The sequence below is a fragment of the Mustela nivalis genome, assembly GCF_964662115.1.
Source record: "Mustela nivalis genome assembly, chromosome: 11".
Classification (NCBI taxonomy): Eukaryota; Metazoa; Chordata; class Mammalia; order Carnivora; family Mustelidae; genus Mustela; species Mustela nivalis.
This window is the reverse complement of record NC_139030.1, coordinates 52,569,889-52,586,633: the sequence shown is the minus strand read 5'-3', so window position 1 is coordinate 52,586,633 and position 16,745 is coordinate 52,569,889. Positions and strand designations below refer to the sequence as shown.

General features: G+C 34.8%; 1 protein-coding gene across 1 annotated transcript in view; it reads right to left on the bottom strand.

The window, feature by feature from the left end:
* The window catches only part of TTC21B (tetratricopeptide repeat domain 21B), an 83,703-nt gene that overhangs the window by 52,330 nt on the left and 14,628 nt on the right, over positions 1-16,745 (bottom strand). Inside the window, exons 5-11 of the mRNA XM_082689463.1 lie at positions 14,989-15,111; positions 11,427-11,584; positions 6,465-6,549; positions 5,199-5,297; positions 3,111-3,303; positions 2,572-2,669; positions 2,057-2,257 (exon numbers count right to left, since the gene is read on the bottom strand). Of these exons, the coding sequence (XP_082545589.1) occupies positions 2,057-2,257; positions 2,572-2,669; positions 3,111-3,303; positions 5,199-5,297; positions 6,465-6,549; positions 11,427-11,584; positions 14,989-15,111 (957 nt within the window). The remainder of the gene's footprint in view (positions 1-2,056; positions 2,258-2,571; positions 2,670-3,110; positions 3,304-5,198; positions 5,298-6,464; positions 6,550-11,426; positions 11,585-14,988; positions 15,112-16,745) is intronic.

Genomic DNA, 16,745 nt, shown 5'->3' with positions numbered 1-16,745 from the left:
GTCAGATCATGCTGGAAACCTGGTTCCCCACTATGCTCAGAACTGATGCTGGGGGAATGACAACAATCTCCAAGGCCCGACGAGGTCTGGTATCCTCTGCTGTGACCTCCTCCTCACTGCATCCAGTTGCATTAGTTTCCTGTGTCCCTTCAGGCCATGGCACAACTGTTCCTGTGCCTGAGACAATTTATACCGTATTTCCACATGAACATCTGAAGTTTTAACTTTTACCATCTTAATGAGGCCTAACCAGATCGTCTTGTCCCAAATCACCACTCCTACCCTAGTCTGTTATTTTCTATTACCTCACTGACTTGACTGTATTATCTGTCTCGTCCTGCCAGTTCTGTATGCTTCAAGAGGGCAAAGGCTATGGTTTTCTCCTTCACAACAACCTCGCTAGCTCCAAGCAGAGCCCTGGGTACTCTACAAGCATTTGCTGACTGAATTCTGAATACTGCTCAAGTACTTAACTTCTGACTCTAAGCAACTGAAAACAGATCACAATAGGGGACACTGGGATCCATCCTGGGTGTTATTCCAGAAGGGTCAATTTATTTTTCTTTCTTTTCAAGTTTTTATTTAAATGCTAGTTAGTTTACACTCCAATGTGGTTTTAGGTGTAGAATTCAGTGATTCATCACTTACATACATCACCCAGGGCCCATCATAACCAGTGCCCTCCTTAATCCCCATCACCCATTTAGCCACCCCCCACCCGCCTCCCCTCCAGCAACCCTCAGTTTTGTTCTCCATAGTTAAGAAGGGTTAATTTAAAATAGATTAGGAAAGTCTGGAAAAGGATGTGGTGATCAAAACAGCAGCACGGCTTCCCTAAAGAAAGGCCATTATCCTCATTTCCTCAGTACAAGGAAGCTGTAAATCAGGGAGAATGCTAAGAACTATGCTTTTAGCAATGAAGTATTCGGTACTGTCTGTACTGAATCAGGAGCTGAGTACAGTAATGTCAAGTCATCTACTCACTTTCTGTAATAACAAGAGTACTGACTAATGGATCTACCTACATAAATTTGGAAAGAACTCTCTGGAAATACAATAAAAGGTTCCATCTTCAGTTCTACTCAGAGGTAGGTAAGGCAGATAATGGAGGACGGTAAAGATCCATATAAAATACACAACAATCAGGATCTAAAACAATATAATAATCTGGAATTATGAGATGAATCTAAGAAGATGAAATTTGCTAGGGATAGAGTTTACACCTAAGTCCTCAGTTACAGTGAATAATAGAGCTAAGGATTTTAGGTAACTATTAATTCAACAGGGGTCAATAATATAATATGATTCATAAAAGAAAGCTCGAGGAACCCCAAGAATTAGGGAGGAAGAGGATCTGCCAAGGCCAAACCCATACACGGAACAGTGATCTTACCAAGAGCTTACTGACAAAATAAGGCTGTCCTCATGGCCAGGGTTCTAACTATGTTATATAAAAAACAAGTGGCTAAAAACCTGGAATTGTTTAGGCAGAACATGAAAACTAATATCTAAAATCCAAAGGTCTGTGTTATGATGAGGAATAATCTTTGCTTTGGCGAAGTAAGTGGACTTGCTCTGTGCACTCCAGAGAGCAGGTGGACCAGGAAATGGGTGAAATTTTTTTAACACAAAGCTGAGTCTGACAACATAGGAAATACAGTCTAATAGTCCTAGTCCTAGAGTAAGAACTGCATTTTTGAATGCACCCACGCATTGGATGGGCACTTAATGTGGTTGCTGTGGAGTAGGTTCAAGTATCACATGCATATCTGAATTAAATGACTTCTAATAATACTTCTAAACTGAAGATTTTACAATTTTATCAATTCTAAGTGAATATTTGTAAACCAATACATTTATCATTTGATAGCAGTCATTGGTATAAATATTCTGATATAAAACTATTTCGACTAATATAGATATAAATACTACCACTGTAAGATGCTGATCTAATCTAACACGTGAAGGACAATTTATTAGTACATTTTATAAAACATCATGTAAGTGATGTTGAAAATATTTTCATTGAAAATAAGGCTTAGAAAGAATTACTTACCTGCATTGGACAAAAATTCAGATAGTCTGTAATAATTTCTAGCAAGAAATCAGGATTTAAGTTCTCAAAATACTGTATGCCAAGTGGTAAATCTTCTAACTGTGAAAAATGAGTGTCCAGAACATCATTTAACAGATTAATAACTTCTTCTTGTCGTTTATTTTTCTTCATAGCAAGAATTGCATGTAAATAGATTAATTCCTAGAAATTAAGCAGTCGTCATTAATTATCCCATTCAGTTGTAAAGTCATTTATTTCCACTTAGATTTCAAATGTTTATGAAGTCCTATTTATGTGCATTATTTGTTCAAATTTCAGTATTAGCTTGGACAAACTTTTAGAATCTTATACAAGAAAATTTAAAGTCTAATCCTGTGTGGAGGTAAATTAGTAAATGCAATTATATATTAAAATTAATGTACATTAACCCTAAAACCACTATTACTAAAATTAACAATCTCATATTTTATAAACAGTATTTAGGATCTACCATCTGATAAAATGAAACACTTTACCGCAGATTTTCCAATAGACTGCTGAATTTCCCTAAGGAATTCTAGCTGCTGGTCTGCATCCTGTAACTGCCCTTCAATTAACTGACATCGGATAAATCCTAAAACCAAACACAACAAAACAGTCCAAGTCCACAGCAATTCAGGCATGTACACATCAAGCTAACACAAACATTAATAAAAGATTTTCCCTCCATAATAAAGTATTAATAAATTATAAGAAAGTATTAGGCATTAAAGCAATACTTCAGATTTAAAATAAAAGAAAATAAAATGGGCAGCTCTGTATCCAAATAAAATCAGTTACTAAGAAATTCAGGATTTATAGGAACTACCTCATAAAAATCTGTTCTCTCAAGATATTACTTAAGAAATAAAAACTGCATTTTAAAGATTCCTGGTTTTTTTTCTATTATGGATAATGGAGGACAGTTTAATTTTAGAAAACCACAATCTACATTTTTTTCTTCTTTCACAGCAGGTATTTAAGGGAATTAATGACTTGCATCTATCTGAGGAACATTTAGAAAGAGCGGGCCTACCAATTAGTGCAGGAACGCTAGTTTCATCAAGGGTCATGGCGGTCTTATACCACTTCAGTGCCTCTTTAACATTTCCTTGTAAAATCATCTGGTATCCAAGTTCTGTAGCAAATTCTGATTGCTGAGGGGTTAAACTAAAAGCTTTTTCTAGCAATGTCTGAATTCTTTGAAGAATGAGTTGACTTCGCCCACACTAAAAAGAAAAAAGAAATTTCAGACTAGAAAGCCAAACACTTCTACTCAGGTGAGAGAATTATTTTTTCCTAAAGATACAAATTATTTGTACTTCACAGAAGTAGAATTTTAAAGAAGTAATTAATAAACAAAGAAAAACTTCATAGAAATAGAATAAAAAGATACAAAGTATTTGTACTTCACAGAAATAGAAAAAAAGTAATAATCAAAGAAAAATATGACTTCTCTATTTACCATCCAGACAGCAAGAGTTTATACCCAAGCAGAACTTAAAATCCTAATGAGCTATTTTAAACAATGGCTTCAAACAATACTACAATGATGTTGCTGTACAAGAATACCTTTTAGAACTTTTTTCAAAATTTTTTAACTGTCTCATGATTGTTTAAGGATTTGCTTCCCCTAAGTTGAGGTATGCCACCAGGTTAATATTTTAAAAGATTACTCATTAGAATCTTTGTGAAAAAAGGTTCAAAAATATTTCAAGAAATGGCAACTCTGCTAAAGTAAGTATGCAATGTTCTAACATAATAACTTTTAAGAGAAAAAATACTAAACTGCTTAAATTTTTGTAAGCTTATTTAAAAACTAATGAAAATAAATTATCTGGCAATAAAGTAAATAAAAAAGGTAAATATCTTCCTTAACTCAAACTTTTGTTAATAACACAGATTTTTTCCCTTTAAATTTCATACAATCTGACAATCTGTTTTTTAAAAAGAGAATTGTTTTCTCATGTCATTTAATAATTACGATCCCTGATTTTTTCTTTTAATTTTATACCTAGTATTTCACCTGCTTGTATATATCATTTTCCTTATTTTTTCCCTAGTTTAATTAAGACCTTTTCAATTCTTTCAGTCCTTGTATTGATTTTGAGATCCTGCAGTATTTTTCTATTCCATTCCTGATTATCTTCTTTATACTGGATGTTGTAATGAAAACATTTCTTTACTATTACATTAATATGGTAAGTGCTGTGAAATGTATAAGCCTGACGATTCACAGATCTGTACCCCATGGTGCAATAATACATTATATGTTAATAAAAATTAAAAAAAAAAGATCCCAGCCATTTCCCACACCAAAATTGTCTCTTACCCATGTTAGAACTGTTTTTCAAATACAAATGACCCTTGAATAACACAGGGGTGAGGGTGCTGTCATCCACAGCCTCCCCTGCCTCTCCCACACCACACAGTTGAAAATCTGCATATAATTTTTGACTTCCCAAACACTTAACTATTAATAGCCTACTACTGACCACGCCTTCCTGATAACCTAAAAACACAGTCTATTAATGCATATTTTCTATGTTATATATTCTTACAATAAAGTTAGAGAAAAGAAAATAATAAGGAAAATATAATACTGAATTGATTGAATACATCTGCAGTCAGTGGTCTCACACAGTTCAAACCTGTGTTGTTCAAGAGTAAACTGCAGTTTCAAAAAAACAAGGAATAACCCTAGTTATAGTTCTGGGGCACCTGGGTGGCTCAGTGCATTAAGCCTCTGCCTTCAGCTCAGGTCATGATCCCGGGGTCCTGGGATCGAGCCCCACATCGAGCCTGCTTCCTCCTCTCTCTCTGTCTGCCTCTTTGCCTACTTGTGATCTCTGTCAAATAAATAAAATCTTAAAAAAAAAAAAATCCTATGCTCTGATTAATAAATGGCTTCCCACTTCCTTTGGAATTTCTCACTTCCCTATCCTTTCCCACTTCCATGAAATCATATCTCCCCTGAACTGCCTTTCTTACGAATGTATCACATATTTACACATGTACGTTATTTTCATTCTAGGCCATATGCTCTTTGATGCCTCAACCTTTGTGACTTATTTAATATTCCTAGCCACAGATAATAGCTCTGCTGCACAGCAGGCACTCTTACAGTTCTGCTGAAGGCTACTGTGATCTTATAAAAAAGTTGAGCATTCTGGGGTTCCATGGCATCCAATGCATTCTCTAAGTTTTCCAGCTTGGTGGCAGCCTGAAATTAAAGTATCAGGATAATTTTAAAATAAACTAAGAAAAAAAAGAATACATGACATATACACTAATAAAATCTACATTGTGAAATGTATTAAAGGTTCTTTTAAAAATCTCAAGAATTATGAATAAAGAACTGAGATTTAAAATGTGTTTTTTAGGGGTCCCTGGTTGGCTCAGGCAGTATGTGACTCTTGATCTTGCGTCATGAGTTTGAGTCCCACATTGGGTATAGAAATTACTTAAATAAATAAATCTTTTAAAAAAATAAAATAAAATAAATCAAGTGTGTTTTTAAAATATCTGTTTTTGAATGAAAACCTCTTGGTGGGTAAAGATAACCCATAATATTCAATTAACCATATATGCCCAGCTCCCTCTCCAACAATTAGTTCATGACACACATGAGATATGTATAATAAAATTGTAAACATTAATATTATATGAGATCTGGTTTTTGATTACCTATATAGTCTGGTTATATTTGAAATACTCTCTGGAATAGAAAAATTAACATCCTGTAAGTTATTTCAATGCTTGGAAAATTTACTGAAGAGCTGCCCCTAGTAAAATTCCCCTGGTATTTACCGAAGAACTTACTAGTTGCTGTCACATTTAACAATCTAACCAGACTAAACACAATTCAGATCTACTCCTATATAATATACTATATAATACTATTTTATAATACTATTTGCTTCAAACTGGATTTTGGCATTCCATAACCTAGTACCTAATCAATGTGCTCATTACTACAGAAACATGAATCGTATTATAAGGTCCAATGGGATGTCATCCTGAGCCCATTTAAATTACATAAACTCAGCTAAACTCTAAAAAAAACTAAGGACTACATTTTTGCATATATATTCTTCCTTACCTATCATCATCAGTGACATTAATCACGCAGGGGAGTTTTATGTAGGAAACCACATATAATGTTATCGATTCAAGGAATTTTCAAGGTATTTTAACTATTTTATATTTTTGCTTTATTAGTTGATTTAAGAAGCTCATCACTTTGTTAAAGTGTATTTCTAGAATTCAAGTAAAAATTATCATGGCATACATTCTGAAAGGGCTCTTCAAGACTCTAACGTATGGGCATATGTGTATGTAATTATGCATTTTTTACTACAGGAAACTTAAATAGTACAATACAACTTACCTTCTCTATGTCCCCCTCCCTACACAAATAGTAAAGAGCCAGGATTCTTAGCGCTTCCACATTTTGACTATCTTGAAGCATTAACCTGCAAAGAAACATTTCACATAATGTTGAAATAGACTTAATATGCTTTCTTTTATCTGAGGGTCTGAAAAGACAGTTGGCTGGTCTGACTATTCCACTGTCTAAATAAAAATTTTAATTAGTAAAATAATATACCCTTTAAAAATTATCGACCTCATTATTTAAGCTAAAAAATAATCTCTGAATCTTAATCTTTAATATGTTTAAAAAAGATATGAATAGATTGTATCGGTCTCTTTAAATCCTTTGGCAATCCTAAATAAAGTATTAACCATATCCAACAGTGTATTAAAAGAATAATGGATGGCTCAGTCGGTTAAGTGTCCGACTCTTGATTTCGGCTTGGGTCATGATCTCAGGGCAGTGAGATGGAGCCCCACATGGGGCTCTGTGTGGAATGCGGAGCCTGTCTAAAATTCTCTCTCTCCCTCCTCCCAACACCCTCGCCCTCTCAAAAGAAAAAAAAAAAAAGAAAAAAAGAAGAAGAAGAATTCACCTTGATCAGGAAGATTTATTATTGCAAGACTTTCAGGAATGAAAAGTTGGGTTAAACATTTTAAAATATATTAATGTAATTCACAACATTAAAACAGATTCCTATGTGAAAAATACAAATCAGAAAAAATTATGGAAAAATACCCTATTAGTAAAAGAAACAATTCCCCTTTCCCAAAAAACTTTGTAAAAAACATGCAAAAGCTATATAAATTCCTAAACTTTACTCAAGGACATTTGAAAAAGAAATTGAACAAATGGGGTAACCTACACAGTAGGTTTCTTTTTTTACTTATTTATTTATTTATTTGACAGAGAGAGATCCCAAGTAGGCAGAGAGGCAGGCAGAGAGAGAGAGGAGGAAGCAGGCTCCCTGCTGAGCAGAGAGCCCAATGCGGGGCTTGATCCCAGGACCCTGAGATCATGACCTGAGCCGAAGGCAGTGGCCTAACCCACTGCGCCACCCAGGTCCCCCACACTAGGTTTCTCATCATGAATGGTATGGCATATTGAATTATTAGCCTCAATCTTCCCACCTTCCATTAATACAAGCTTTCTGCCATCAAAGTGAGCAGTTCCTCATATAAATGCTGACATGTACTTTACTGCTTCCTAGCTATGGATTTGGACATTTTCCTTATATTCGTCAATGGAATGTGAACAGGAGTGGCGGTGTACCACCCCCAAAGTTTTGGAGGCATTAAATATTGATGCCTGTTCCTCACGCATCTCTGCTATCTCCACGAGAAGAGTTTCCTCTGGAGAGCTGCTGCTCTCTGGCTTGAGTCCAGAGAACCACCCCTAGAGCTGACCAGAGACCAAACTGCCGTGAGGGGCCACACCCAGCCAGCTGGATTTAAAATTGGAAGCAGGACACTAGGCAAGCTTGGTCGAGGTCAGAGGATCCCTACCAAAGCGAGAAATGAGTGCTTATAGTCATATGCCCTGAGATCTGTAGTTGTTTGCTATGGTCCTTATACGCTCTAATAACACATGATAATACACACTTGGGTTAAAAAAGTTTTTCTCCCAAATAATCTATAGATTTAATGTAATTCAAACCAAAATCTTGTAAGGTTTCTTTCTTTTTTATTTTTTTAAACTTGGTAAGTTAATTCTGGTAGTCAACTGCAGAAGAAGAGCCAAGAAAACTATCGAAAAAGAAACATGATGAAGAATTTGACCTAAAAAATATATATAAAAAAGGACCAGTCAGTATACAGGGGGAAAGACAGCTTTTACTATTAAAAAGACACTCGATCTCAACATAATTGAAGAAATGAAAATAAAAATAAGGTTTTATTCTACCAGATTCTACCATTTTTATTCTATCAGATTGTCAAAAATAAAAACAAAAAAAATACCACAACTGGTAACAGCCAGAATTGGTTAAGGATGGAGGAGGGGGCATCCAGTAGACTACTGATGGAAGCATAAATTAGTATAAATTCTTAGGAGAACAATTTGGTGGTATCTTCCAGAATTTCAAACATGCATATGTGAGGAAGAGACTACAATCTGTCCCCTCAAATCCATTCTCTCTTTATTTGCTTGGGAACACAGCTAGCTTACATTTTCCTGCCACCTTTGCCACAAGAGGTGGCCCTCTGGACACAAGGCAACGTATGCCACTTCTAGACCTGCGCTTTTAAGAAAAGTGGAATGACTCCTCCACCCTCTTTGCCTTTGTACCAGCTGGATACCAATGTCATGAGGTTTTAGGACAAGGCAGAGTTGCAAGACAGAAAGGGATTAGGTCCCTTAATGATGGTGTGGAGGAAGGTGGCCTGATCAGGATTTATACATACTCAAAATAGTTACATATCAGAAGAAAAATTCTATTATGTGTTTAGATCTATTCTTTTATAGGAGCTTAGCCTACCCTAACAAATAAGATTCCCTTTAACTCAGTAATCCCTCATCTGGGAAACCATCCTCCAGAAATATACTTTACATGTATAAATGGGTGTGTGTGTGTGTGTGCGCGTGCCTAAACGTCTACCTATGGGAAAATATAAAGTATCTGTATGTTTACTTTATAGATGTTTTCATTGTTAAAAAAGAATTATGTGTATCTGTGTGAATGGATATAATAGAACATCCACAAAATACTAAGTTAAAGAAAAATCAAATGTATGGGTATCTGGGTGGCACAGTTGGTTAAGTGTTCAACTCTTGGTTTCAGCTCAGGTAGTGATCTCAGGGTTGTGAGACCAAGCCCTGCATGGGGCTCCATGCTCAGCACTGAGCCTGCTTGAGTTTCTCTCTCCCTCTCCCTCTGCCCTTCCCCACCCCTCCCCACCATGTGTGCGTACTCTCTCTCTCTAAAATAAATCTTTTTTTTTTTAAAGATTTTATTTATTTATTTGACAGAGATCACAAGTAGGCAGAGAGGCAGGCAGAGAGAGGGGAAGGGAAGCAGGCTTCCTGCCGAGCAGAGAGCCTAATGCAGGGCTCGATCCAGGACCCTGAGATCATGACCTAAGCTGAAGGCAGAAGCTTTAACCCACTGAGCCATCCAGGCGCCCCTAAAATAGATCTTTAAAAAAAAAGAAAAATCAAGTTTAAAAACTATATAACAAGTCTATTTTTTACACACATCCCCCAAAATATATTTTTATATATTATATTGATACTCCCTTTACCTCCTTACTCACACACAGTGCCTAGAAATCTAGAAAAATATAAATATCAAAGAGTTATTAATGTCCAAATTGTGGCCTTCAAATATCATTTCCCACTAAAAGAGTTAGACTGCATTACACAATGGCTAATACTTGTTTGGGGCAGTAAATACACAAAATGGCCCTAGTATTTCTTGCTCTATACCAAATAGCAAGGAAACAATCAAAGACTGCTAGGTTCATATGAAAAGGGCCTGAGAACTAACTTGAAGAGGCTACTAAGAGCCAAAGATGAGACAATTTGAGCAAGTATAATAACCAAAATGGTTAGAAACAGACAAATTTAATCTATGTGATATAAACAAATCCAAACTACTAATCAGTCACCTCTATAGGACGCCAGGGAATTTTTTACTTTTTTTTTGGTCTTTTGAAACCCAGAAATAAAAAGACTCAAGCATTTATCCAATTTTTCTTAAATGAATCATAACACCAGATAACCACAAGTTAAGTTAGAATTGTTTTTTTTTTTCTTTTAATAGTACTCCAGCTAAGAAATAAAGAAAGAGTGATATAACCACATTAATCCTACAGCACCCATGTATTGAGCACAAATTTCTGCTAATAGGGTGCCTGGGTGACTTAGTCAGTTAAGTGTCTAATTCTTGATTTTGGCTCAGGTCATAGTTTCAGGGTTATGAGATCGAGCCCCACACTGGCTGTTGGAGGCTGCTTAGGATTCTCTATCTCTGCCCTTCCCCCCACTACTCTTCAAAAAAGATATATTCTACTAAGACCACAAAAACACAAGTGAAGATTATGTCCCTTTGATGAAAGAAGACATCACCACTTACTAGTAATTGCAAAAAAAAGAGAAAATAAAAAATTGAACCTGAATCTAACCAAGCCTCTATATCTAGTACCACATTTATAGGAAATTCAGAGGTTAGCAATAAGTTATACAGTATATAGCATGCAATAATAAAATTCTTATGGAAAACCTACAGGATAAAAGATGGGTTCTTTGACTTACACATCAAAAGAGGTGGGAGTAGTGGGAAGCAGGTGGAAGGAGAAAAAAGGAAAATCGGGAGAGGCAGAGGAAGTAAAGGAATCCTCCCATGACCTCACATGTCAGAAGAAAAATCCAAATCCTTAAGATGACCACGACCTTCCACAACCCGGCTCCCCGGGCTCCATCCCTCTACTCTGACTTCGCTGCCCAGTCATTTTATCCCCTCCCACTCATTAAAAACATCACACAAACTTTTGCCTCAAGGTTTTTGCATTTGTTTTTCCTTCTTTCTGCAAAGTCTTCTTCAGTGGCATGGAAGCAAGCCTGGCTTGCTCCCTTTGTCCAAATGCCGGCTGCTCACTGCCATCCCATAAAATGGAACCCCTCCCCACACTCCCTATTTCACTTCCCAGCTTTATCTCTTCTCCATAACACTTATAACTCTCTAACATGCTACATAACTTCTTACTTGTTCTGCTTATTACATGGCTCCTCTCATTTGAAACTGAGCTTCACAAGGGCAGGGACATTTCCATTGAAGAGTGTCTTAGGACAGCTATTCAGACATTTATGTAAATCAATAAGTTTAGTTTTTAAAAACAATGCAAAGTCAAGTTCTTCAATTCTATATTGTTTGAAAAAAAAATCAAATTTAAAATATGATAGAAAAATACAGATTTTTTTTTTTTTCCTGGAAATTATAACTAGATCCAAAGGTACTTGCATTATCTTTTTTTACTTAACCTCTGTGCTGTTTCAACAGTCTGGTCCCAATCCTGTAAGGCAAGTTGTAGTTTCATTTTCTTTACAAAAGCAGGAAGGAAACTTGGAAAGTTTACTATTATCTGGTTCACAGTGTCCAGAGCACCTGAATAATTCTGGCGCATCTCAAGGCATTGTGCCTAATGGAAGAAAAAAAGTGACATCAAAACTGTGATCATTAATACTGAGGCTCTCACAACAGCTATCCTGGAAGAGGCAGAATACTACTATTTAACATTTTTCTATATTTTTGTTTTCTGACTTTCCTGTAAGGAACAGTTATTTAATAATGAGAAATACAAAACAAATTTTTAACAAATTTTAAAACATCACAGAACATTAAAAACTATTCTATGTAAATGGCTTTGTTATAAAACCCTAATTTAAATAACTAGAATAGAAAAATTACCTTTTAGAATAAAATATTTCCAGGACATTTGCAAATAGCATCTAAAATGAGGAGATTTTTATATCTTAAAAAAATAATAAATTCAGGCTAAAGAAGGTAAGACTTTAAAAAATAAGCAAAATAAAGTTCAAACAACTCCTTCTAGCTCAATATTTTCAATTCTAGGAAGTATCTTAAGGAAATAATTGAGTAAGACCATAAAACAATGTAGATTGAATTTATGACACATTTATAATAGATATAATAGAAAAAATAAACATAACCCAAAATGTCCATGCAGGATTAAATAATAGCCTATCCATTTAATCAAATTTTAGGTGGTTATGTGGATTTGTAGATCTATATTTACTGACATGAAGAGATGTCATTTATAATATAATAATTTAACTGGTTATCTCTAATGATGATTTATTCTTCATTCAGATAATTCTGAAATGTATTTTTTACAATGTCTATGTATTAATTTTATAGTCAGAAAAAATAAAGCTATAGAGTTAATGGTTTAAGAAAAGATATGAAGCATATTTATCACGTATCAGAGTTTTTTTAAAATTTGCTCCGAGATCTATTTAGTCCTGGAATTTAGTCCTGGAATGAATTTAGTCCTGGAGGGGCGCCTGGGTGGCTCAGTGGGTTAAAGCCTCTGTCTTCAGCTCAGGTTGTGATCCCAGGGTCCTGGGATCGAGCCCCACATCGGGTTCTCTGCTCAGCAGGGAGCCTGCTTCCCTTTTTCTCTCTCTGCCTGCCTCTCTGTCTACTTGTGATCTCTGTCAAATAAATAAATAAAATCTTTAAAAAAAAAAAATTTAGTCCTGGAATATCTCAGTTCAAAATGAGCATCCAATCTCAAAAGATGCAATATAATCCTAAAATTGGTTTGAGATTATATTTTCATGTATAATCCCATAGAATTATATTCCCATATAATTAAAGGAAAGTCTGAGAACCATCCAAAAATGCCATTATGTCAAGATAAATTATTAAAATCTCTGAAAGCTGAGAAAGATCAATGCAGAGAATTTTTTCAAATTACATGTATCTTTAAAATCTGCCTAAATAGCTGGTAATGTAAAAAAGAAAAGCATGTTAAAAGACCACACATATATTACTCCCTTAGACCATCACCTCCCATATGATGTCACAAAGATATTAAATGAAACTAAATTTGCTATGTATTTGGTTCACATCATTCCAAGTTGGAATTAGGCTAATGCAAATATCCTCTATTGAATTAATTTGAAAAATAAATACATAACTGGGATGGTTTGTATCAGAAAAAGATTTTAAACCAATCTTAACTATTGGAGGAAAAAGGTAAATCCCTGCTAAACAATATTACCTGAAATAGCCCCACCTGAGGAAATTATCAACTAGTTTTAAGGAATAAGGAGGAGGAAAAATAATCAAGAAATACTTTTAAAAAACTTGATAAATACTCAATTCCTCTAGCAATGCCATTAGATAAAACTCGACTCCAACCAGCTGGAATACTAGTTGTAGCAGAGGCGCATATCTGAACAACCTCAAAGCCACAGAAACTGATAAGAGTGATAAGGGGATATTAACAGCCAAGACACTAATAATCCCCTTTTTTATCCCCCCAAATTACTACTTATCTAACAAGCTGTTTTCCTAAAATTCAATAAAATAAATAATTGATTTAATTATTTAATAATTATTAATATTAATTAATATTAATTAATATTATTGTATTATTAACAGTATATATAATAGTATATTATATGATATGATATATATAATATTTATATATAATATTTTTCTAGTCCAATACCTTTTTTAAACTTTTCTTTTTCTAAAAGCTCATCTACTATATATTATATCAGTATATTAATTATTAATTAATATTAATATTTTATAATCATTAATATTTAATAATCAATGAATAATAATTGTTTGAATGATTAAATTAAAATTTAATTTCCTGTTGTTAAGTTTAAAAAATTTGAAAAATTTTGTGAGATTAAGAGTCACTTATGGTTTGTCTCCCTCCCAATCCCATCTTGTTTCATTGATTCTTCTCCTACCCACTTAAGCCCCCATGTTGCATCACCACTTCCTCATATAAAAAATAAAAAATTAAAAAAAAAAAATTGAAAAATTTTAAGACATTCTAAAGGCATCAATGAAACTGAAGAAAGGGCCTGAATTACACATTTATAATTACCAATGATTTCTAATGACTCTGCCAATTAACTACTCATTCCTCACAATGTAAATCAGGTCATGTTGTTTCTCTTTTCCATTGGCTTCCCATCTATCTGGTTCAAATGAAAAGTCTGATAATTCACAGACCTGTACTCCTGGGGAAATTATGCATTATATGTTAATAAAAATAATTTTTTAAAAAAGCCAATGGCTTTATACTATTAGTCCTGCCTCTCCTCATTCACCCCACGTCCACCTGTACCCACATCCACCTTCTTTTCCTCTAGCCTCCATTTCTAACCTCCACTTCGCTCATTCCACTTTCATCTCCTGGCCTCCCAGCAATGCCCTGAACATGCCTTAAGGTATTTCAACTTGTTATCCCCTCTATTTGTGATGGTTTCCCACTGGAGCCCACAGAGCTTCAACTCTCACCTCCTGTGTAAGTGTCAGCTCAACTGTCACTTTCTCTGACCACATCATTTAAACCTACAAATTCATAACCCAGCTCTACATCTCCTCCTTTATCTGACTTACCTTTCCATTGCACTTATCACCTTCTAATACACTACATAATTTTCTTACTTATTTTATTGCCTGACTCCAACAACAGAGTATAAGCCCCATAAAAGCAAGTAGTTTTATTTTGCTTCGGGGTATCCCTAGTATCGATAGTGATGCTTTGCACATATTAGGCAAACTATAAATGTTTAGTGGGTAAGTAATAGAGGAACCACCACCACCAACAATTAAAACCAATCAATTTTCAGGAATTTGGTAAGGAATATATTTCTCTAGTTTGTTGTTCACTGTCCTATACAAATAAAATCCAAGTACCTCCCATATTTGAGAGCTGATAAAAGTAACATGACAATTAGTACCTTTTTTGAGCTACTCGGTTTTGTTGGGTTTCAAACTGATTATGAATAAATTTTAAAACATAATTTATTTACCCCAACTCCAACTCACCTTACCCAACAGAGCAAAAATATCATTTCCATCTTGTAATCCCTCTTCAAAATATCTCAGTGCTTTTTTAGTATAAGGTTCTTTTCCTCTTGTGATATCAAGCCATGCTTTCAAAACCTGTCCCTGTAGAATGAAAAATTCTAATCATACTTCCATTTTATTGGTAACAAAATAAATGCTGATGAAAGAGGTAATCTAACGTCCTTTTTTGTGATTAGTAACAAGAAATCACTCTGCCAAAAAAATGTTCTGAATAATTAAAACAGTGTTCAGCAAAACTGTTTTCACACACTTTCCAGCCTAGAGTCTTGGAACTGTAACATATTTCAGCTCTTAAGCTTACAACGTATTCAATATCAACCTTAACTTGCCAAATACTCCATTAATCCTAAATAATCAATATTCTTACCTGGAATTTTGCTACTAAATTATTAATAATAATTGTTAAACATGTAATTCAATACACAAATAAGAATCTTTTTTGGACAAACAGACCAAGTAAACTAAGATGGAAGAACAGAAGAGTCTTGCTTGATACATATTAAAAATTAAGATAATGTGGCAACTATCTTAATCCTTGTGACCAGTCCAGTGAGTTTTAAATGAAGGGATAAATGGCCTCAGAAATCAGACTCAAGAAGTCATAGATGTTTACTTTCAGAAATGCCAGTGAGTCAGTTGGTTATAAGGTATATAGGTTTAAAAAGAAGACAGATATAGGTTACTTTACTTTTCAGTATCCAAAACATTGTGAAATCTGTTCTTCTATCAAAAAACTTCTAGGTTTATTCATAAACTTATAAATATTTAATATTATATTTACCTCCCTGCATTTCACTTAAAAAGTCAGATATGAATATTAAAACAATGCTATTTCTTTTTTTTTTTTTTGAAGATTTTATTTATTTGAGAGAGAGAGCATGCGTGTATGCGCAGAAGTGGGGGTGGGGGCAAAGGGAGACAGAGAGCAGGCTCCTTCCTAAGTAGGGAACCAGATGCAGGCTGGATCCCAGGACCACAGGATCATGAACCAACCCAAAGGGAGAGGTTTAACTGATTGAGTATCTGGGTGCCCCTAAAAAAATGCTGTTTCTACTCTCTAGATCAATGTTTGTATTTGAATCATTTCAAATATTATCTCTGTGTGGATGATTCCCAGCCTTTTTTCTAGTTCAATACCTTTTTTAAACTTTTCTTTTTCTAAAAGCTCATCTACTATCCCCATCTCACTATTCCACCTGAGATGGAGATACAGCATGTCTGGAACCAAATGTATTACCCCCCCAAAATTACCTTCTCATCCCAACATTATCTGTTCATGTGAACTGGTCTCTGAACTATCCAGGTTTAAGACCTCAGAGGGACATCCTTGACATCTGACACCTCAAAAAAATCCTGCCCTGCCATTTATACAGTTGACAGCTCTTGAGGATATTTAATAATTTTCAAAGTCATACCCGTGGTACAATGTTTTAGTGTAGGCCCTCAAAACCTTCTGCCAGAAAGCACGTACTACCATTTTGGGGGCTGCACTCTAGTATCTCCCCAGGCCAGTTCATCCTATAAACCAACAATAAATCAGTCCTGTGAATTTGTACTCTAATAAATACCACTGCCCCGATTAAAAATCTCAATGACCTCTCTGTGCCTATCAAATTAGATCTAAATTTGTGTACCTAGCTGCCAAGGCCCTTCACTTTGTCCCAATCCACCTCCCTAAGCTTTTCTTCCCTCCTCTTTATCTACTCACCCAGTGT